The sequence below is a fragment of the Entelurus aequoreus genome, linkage group LG23, assembly GCF_033978785.1.
Source record: "Entelurus aequoreus isolate RoL-2023_Sb linkage group LG23, RoL_Eaeq_v1.1, whole genome shotgun sequence".
Taxonomy (NCBI): Eukaryota; Metazoa; Chordata; class Actinopteri; order Syngnathiformes; family Syngnathidae; genus Entelurus; species Entelurus aequoreus.
The window spans coordinates 12717881-12725380 of record NC_084753.1 but is presented as its reverse complement, the minus strand read 5'-3'; the positions used below and the strand labels follow the sequence as shown (position 1 = coordinate 12725380).

At 46.7% G+C, this 7500-nt stretch overlaps 1 protein-coding gene across 1 annotated transcript in view; it reads right to left on the bottom strand.

Moving 5' to 3' along the window:
- The window catches only part of fut8b (fucosyltransferase 8b (alpha (1,6) fucosyltransferase)), a 369273-nt gene that overhangs the window by 182207 nt on the left and 179566 nt on the right, over window positions 1–7500 (bottom strand). The window contains exon 2 of the mRNA XM_062033787.1: window positions 6739–7228. Within this exon, the coding sequence (XP_061889771.1) occupies window positions 6739–6941 (203 nt within the window). The 5' untranslated portion in view covers window positions 6942–7228. The remainder of the gene's footprint in view (window positions 1–6738; window positions 7229–7500) is intronic.

Sequence of the window (7500 nt, the reverse complement as noted above, 5' to 3'; positions counted from 1 at the left end):
AGCAGCCTAAGCAGGGAAGCCCAGACTTCCCTCTCCCCAGCCACTTCGTCTAGCTCTTCCCGGGGATCCCGAGGCGTTCCCAGGCCAGCCGGGAGACATAGTCTTCCCAACATGTCCTGGGTCTTCCCCGTGGCCTCCTACCGGTCGGACGTGCCCTAAACACCTCCCTAGGGAGGCGTTAGGGTGGCATCCTGACCAGATGTCTGAACCACCTCATCTGGCTCCTCTCGATGTGGAGGAGCAGTGGCTTTATTTTGAGCTCCCCCCGGATGACAGAGCTTCTCACCCGATCTCTAAGGGAGAGCCCCGCCACCCGGCGGAGGAAACTCATTTCGGCCGCTTGTACCCGTGATCTTGTCCTTTCGGTCATAACCCAAAGCTCATGACCATAGGTGAGGATGGGAACGTAGATCGACCGGTAAATTGAGAGCTTTGCCTTGCGGCTCAGCTCCTTCTTCACCACAACGGACCGATACAGCGTCCGCATTACTGAAGACGCCGCACCGATCCGCCTGTCGATCTCACGATCCACTCTTCCCTCACTCGTGAACAAGACTCCTAAGTACTTGAACTCCTCCACTTGGGGCAAGATCTCCTCCCCAACCCGGAGATGGCACTCCACCCTTTTCCGGGCGAGAACCATGGACTCGGACTTGGAGGTGCTGATTCTCATCCCAGTCGCTTCACACTCAGCTGCGAACCGATCCAGTGAGAGCTGAAGATCCTGGCCAGATGAATCCATCAGGATCACATCATCTGCAAAAAGCAGAGACCTAATCCTGCAGCCACCAAACCAGATCCCCTCAACGCCTTGACTGCGCCTACAAATTCTGTCCATAAAAGTTATGAACAGAATCGGTGACAAAGGGCAGCCTTGGCGGAGTCCAACCCTCACTGGAAACGTGTCCGACTTACTGCCAGCAATGCGGACCAAGCTCTGACACTGAACATACAGGGAGCGGACCGCCACAATCAGACAGTCCGATACCCCATACTCTCTGAGCACTCCCCACAGGACTTCCAGAGGGACACGGTCGAATGCCTTTTCCATGTCCACAAAGCACATGTAGACTGGTTGGGCAAACTCCCATGCACCCTCAAGGACCCTGCCGAGAATATAGAGCTGGTCCACAGTTCCACGACCAGGACAAAAACCACACTGTTCCTCCTGAATCCGAGGTTCGACTATCCGGCGTAGCCTCCTCTCCAGTACACCTGAATAGACCTTACCGGGAAGGCTGAGGAGTGTGATCCCCCGATAGTTAGAACACACCCTCCGGTTCCCCTTTTTAAAGAGAGGAACCACCACCCCGGTCTGCCAATCCAGAGGTACCGCCCCCGATGTCCACGCGATGCTGCAGAGTCTTGTCAGCCAAGACAGCCCCACAGCATCCAGAGCCTTAAGGAACTCCGGGCGGATCTCATCCACCCCCGGGGCCTTGCCACCGAGGAGCTTTTTAACTACCTCAGCAACCTCAGCCCCGGAAATAGGAGAGCCCACCACAGATTCCCCAGGCACTGCTTCCTCACAGGAAGACGTGTTGGTGGGATTGAGGAGGTCTTCGAAGTATTCCCTCCACCGATCCACAACATCCGCAGTCGAGGTCAGCAGAACACTATTCTCACCATACACGGTGTTGATAGTGCACTGCTTCCCCTTCCTGAGGCGGCGGATGGTGGTCCAGAATCGCTTCGAAGCCGTCCGAAGTCGTTTTCCATGGCTTCCCCGAACTCCTCCCATGTCCGAGTTTTTGCCTCCGCGACCGCCGAAGCCGCACACCGCTTGGCCTGTCGGTGCCTGTCCGCTGCCTCAAGAGTCCTATGAGCCAAAAGAACCCGATAGGACTCCTTCTTCAGCTTGACGGCATCCCTCACCGCCGGTGTCCACCAACGGGTTCTAGGATTACCGCCACGACAGGCACCAACTACTTTGCGGCCACAGCTCCAATCAGCCGCCTCGACAATAGAGGTGCGGAACATGGTCCACTCGGACTCAATGTCCAGCACATCCCTCGTGACATGTTCAAAGCTCTTCCGGAGGTGGGAATTGAAACTCTCTCTGACAGGAGACTCTGCCAGACGTTCCCAGCAAACCCTCACAATGCGTTTGGGCCTGCCAGGTCTGTCCGGCATCCTCCCCCACCATCGCAGCCAACTCACCACCAGGTGGTGATCGGTAGAAAGCTCCGCCCCTCTCTTCACCTGAGTGTCCAAAACATGAGGCCGCAAATCCGATGACTACAAAGTCGATCATGCGACTGTATATCTGCGGCTAATATGTGGAAAATACATAAATATTTTTGTATTTTAGTGGAGGCCCTAACGTATCGAACCGTTAGGGCAAGTATTAGGAACTGACGTGGGTGAAAAAAAGCCTATGAGATGAGAGACATGTGGAGGCTCAGAAGATCGACACCTAAATGTGAATAAAGGCAACCACCCATCTGGATCCTCTCGTGGACTAAAAGCAGCTCTCGTATTTTATTTCTGGGCCAATTTGGAACCATTAGAAAAAGCAATACATTCAATCAGGGACCAGCTGTCGGAGGCGACGCATGCGTGTGTATTTTGGTGTTTGGGAGCACTGATGAAGGCCCTACATCAAAGTGAATCAGAATATCACAAGGAAGTGGCGACGGCGACATCTGAAGCGCAAGCTGCCTGTGAACGTGGCAGGATACACCGCGGCGCCCGCCGCCCGCCCATGCATCACCCCCCGACCCGGACCTATTGTTAATGCGTTTAAAAAGAAAGCGTCAGCATGCAGAGGTAGGAGGAGAACCATCTGTCTCGCCAGTGCGCACATCTCAAATGTGAGAAAGCCGCAGCGTGGTTAATGGGCTTAAACAACAACGCTGTCGTGTGCCAAAATATAACCAAGCAACAATAAAATCTGCTGAGAGAGACCGTCCGTCCATCCATCCATGTGTCGCCAGTGCTGATTGGCTTTGGAGGAAACTTTGCTGCAACATTTTGTTTGCCGCGTCGCTCGCCTCGCAAATCTGATGCAATCAGCGGCTGATCAAAAGCAAAACAGAAATTATGACATCGCCGCCTGTGGCCATTTGCAAAACGACTGATTAGACCACCAAGAGGCTTGAGCTTCTTTTTAATTGAGAAATGTCAGACAGCAAACTTTTTTTTTTTTTTTTTTTTCAGGAAAGCAAAAGTGTGCAAGCAAGGAAATGCATTTTCAGAAAGTTTCCTGCAAAGTCTGCTCATTGGATGAGCTTCAAATATCATGACGCACTTACCTGTTCGCTCATATTAACATCTCAATTAGCAGAAGTGGGTAGAGGAGGCAAAAATTGTACTCAAGAGGAGCGTTCTTAACCTTATTGACCGCAGGGCCCACTCAAATATTAACACTGAATTAGTAATCTTACTCTTGATTTTAATCATATTCAATAATTGTATCTACCGTATTTTCCGGACCGTAGGGCACACCGGATTATAAGGCACACTGCCGATGAATGGTCTATTTTTGATCTTTTTTCATATATTAGGCCAGTGGTTCTTAACCTTGTTGGAGGTACCGAACCCCACCAGTTTCATATGCGCATACACCGAACCCTTCTTTAGTGAAAAATAAAATGGTTTTGTTTTTTCAAATTCAAGACAAAGTTAAATGTTTTTGGTAACACTTTAGTATGGGGAACATATTCTAAGTAACAAAGACTTAATTTAGAGTTTTTTGGACACTAGGGGAACATATTCTAAGTAACAAAGACTTCATTTAGAGTTATTTGGATAGGGTTAGGGTTAGGGCCAGGGTTAGAGGGTTAGGGTTATAATAAGGCCATGCCGAATACTGCATTAATTAATGACTAGTTAAGAGCCAATATGTTACTAATTTGCATGTTAATAAGCAACTAATTAATGGTGAATATGTTCCCCATACTAAAGTGTTACCATGTTTTTTTACTGGTGCACAAAATGAACCGTGCATGAACATCACCTTGTTCAAAGAATAAAACCAACACAGTGCATGAATTCACAACAAATTACACACCTGCAAATCAGTCTGACTTCTGCGGTTACCATATCCGTAATACGCCGATAGGGAGAAGTTTTTATTTACACGATGAGTCGGGTGTGTCTTGACCTCCGCCGAACCCCTGAGGCCCGACTCACCGAACCCCTAGGGTTCGATCGAACCCAGATTAAGAACCACTGTATTAGGCGCATCGGATTATAGGGCGCATTAAAGGAGTCATATTAATTGTATTTTTTTCTAAATGGAAAACACTTCCTTGTGGTCTACATAACATGTAATGGTGGTTCTTTGGTCAAAATGTTGCATAGATGATGTTTTACAGATCATCTTCAAACCGCTTTCTGACAGTCGCTTCCGGATGCTCCGTTTTGTGGGCGGTCTTATTTACGTGGCTCACCTTTGACAGCGTCTTCTCCCCCGTCATCTTTGTTGTTGCAGCGGTGTAGCGTACAAGGACGGGAGTGGAAGAAGTGTCAAAAGATGGAGCTAACTGTTTTAATGACATCCAGACTTTACTTCAATCAATAACGGAGCAGCATCTCCTCATCCGGAAACAACAACACAGGAAATGTGTCATGGAAAAAACGTCCGACCGGAACTCTCTAATAACTAAAGTTCCTTGGGTGAATAATGTAAACTCACTACACCGGTATGTTTTAGCGCTTTCATGGCGAGTTTACTGACAGATATAAGTAAGAACTTTACACTACTTTATATTAGAAATAGGGATGTCCGATAATGGCTTTTTTGCCGGTATTCGATATTCCGATATTGTCCAACTCTTAATTACTGATACCGATATCAACCGATACCGATATATACAGTCGTGGAATTAACACATTATTATGCCTAATTTGGACAACCAGGTATGGTGAAGATAAGGTCCTTTTTAAAAAAAATTATAAAATAAGATAAATAAATTAAAAACATTTTCTTGAATGAAAAAGAAAGTAAAACAATATAAAAACAGTTACATGGAAACTTGTAATTAATGAAAATTAGTAAAATTAACTGTTAAAGGTTAGTACTATTAGTGGACCAGCAGCACGCACAATCATGTGTGCTTACGGACTGTATCCCTTGCAGACTGTATTGATATATATTGATATATAATGTAGGAACCAGAATATTAATAACAGAAAGAAACAACCCTTTTGTGTGAATGAGTGTAAATGGGGGAGGGAGGTTTGTTGGGTTGGTGCACTAATTGTAAGGGTATCTTGTGTTTTTTATGTTGATTTAATTAAAAAAACCAAAAAAAACCCGATACCAATAATAAAAAAAACGATACCGATAATTTCCGATATTACATTTTAAAGCATTTATCGGCGGATAATATCGGCAGGCCGATATTATCGGACATCTCTAATTAGAAATGGCAACAGCGGAGGATGAATGTCCCATAACAAGAAGATAGAGGAAAAAGAAGAAGCTTATCGACTCACGGACGCGTGCAATTTTTCAAGACTTCTACAGATCCCGAATGTAGGATCAGCAGGTACCATAAGGTAAGAAAAGTTGCTTTTGCATAATATTGCCAAACAAAACGCCAGATAATAGATCTTACCTTATACACACACCATAATAATACTCGTATGTTTAATGCGCCCACAATCCTTCAAGCGGTGCGGCTTCACAGCTTACCAAAGTCGTACTAAAACATTTTGATAGATTTTGAGCGCCGTGTGTAATGTTCTATATTTTCAATGGAACATTCAAAATGTTGGTGTTGTTTACTTGAGTCATATTGCAAACATAGTGCAGCCTACACTTATCTCTTATGTGTGACTGCCATCTACTGGTCACACTTATCATTACACCATGTGCCAAATAAAATAGCTTCGAGGTGTGTAAGCTCAACCAAACGTCTTCCTTACATTAGGCGCACAAAAAAAAGGATTTTAAGTGAGCCTTATAGTCCGGAAAATACGCTAACCTACTTAGAGTTTACAACCTTTTCAAATTATATAAAAGACTCTCCCTGTTTCTTATGGACACACACACCTGTTGTTTGTTGACTTTTGTCGGACTGACTGGCTGTGTTATAGCGATACTTAGAGTATTAACACTTTTAAGGGCGCAACAGAAACACACCAAAAACTACCATAATTTCTGGACTATAAGCCGCTACTTTTTTCCTACGATTTGTACCCTGCGGTGCAGCCAATTTATGGACTGTTCTTTGCTGACGGCCGTTATGCAAATAGTTTGTATAAAACACACGCAAAGACAACCCCGCCCACCTCAACCCCGCCCCCCGAAACCCCGCCCACCTCAACCTTCATGCTCTCTCAGGGAGAGCATGTCCCAAATTCCAAGCTGCTGTTTTGAGGCATGTTAAAAAAAATAATGCACTTTGTGACTTCAATAATAAATATGGCAGTGCCATGTTGGCATTTTTTTCCATAACTTGAGTTGAATTATTTTGGAAAACCTTGTTACATTGTTTAATGCATCCAGCGGGGCATCACAACAAAATTAGGCATAATAATGTGTTAATTCCACGACTGTATATATCGGTATCGGTTGATATCGGTATCGGTAATTAAGAGTTGGACAATATCGGTATATCGGATATCGGCAAAAAAGCCATTATCGGACATCTCTAGTAATGAGCCCGCCTTCTACCACGACTTACGCACTTGGGCCTCAATAACACGGATGAAAGAATACCAATAAGAGAAACGTAAAGAAAACCCTGGAGGGTTCTTAGTAAATCAACTTTCACTTTCGTGTCCTACCTGACCGACTCGGCCATGCGCCTCAGGTCTTCGTTCTGCTGCTTGAGCCTCTCCAGCTTGACCAGGATCTTCGACAGCTCCCGGCTGGAGCGTTCCGGGTGGTCGCTGTCCCTCACCAAATGGCCACCGATGTAAAAGAGGAGCGTCCCCCAGGCTAAGAGCACCAGGGTGATCCAACGCCATGAGCCCGCCCAGGGCCGCATGGTGTCACCCCGCTCGCCCGAACTTGCCCCCTGATGCGCCTGCACGCCCAACGACCCCGGCGGGCTGCTCGACGGTCCACTCGTGCCCTGTCACCAGAATCCACGCAGTGCCCACGTTAGCGCTGGCATCTTTGCAGGGACGGTGGATGAGGCAAGGTTTCACAAGGTCCGGGGGGTGGTCTCCAGCTACCAGCCAGATAATCCCCAATGCGCTACACCATGATGGCGGCGTTAGCGCCTCACCGACTTCTTCAGGTCCCTCTGGAACGATTCACCGAAGCAGTTCCCTGCAAGAAGCACACAAGAGCCAAGAATTCAGATTAGGTTAAGCTTTTGTACGTAGCAAAGGAAAACACGAGACGCTCGCAGCGATAGGCGCCGATCCCTTGGGTGCTTCGGGGCCCTGAGCACTCACGTACAATGTCGAGCACCCACGTGGGATTGGTGGCAATTTTCAATCTTTAAAATGTTTGAAAAATCATTCTTGTTAATTTTGTGGCAATTTTGGTCTGTTTGACATACTAAAAAGTCGCAACTCATATAGTCTACCAAGACTTCA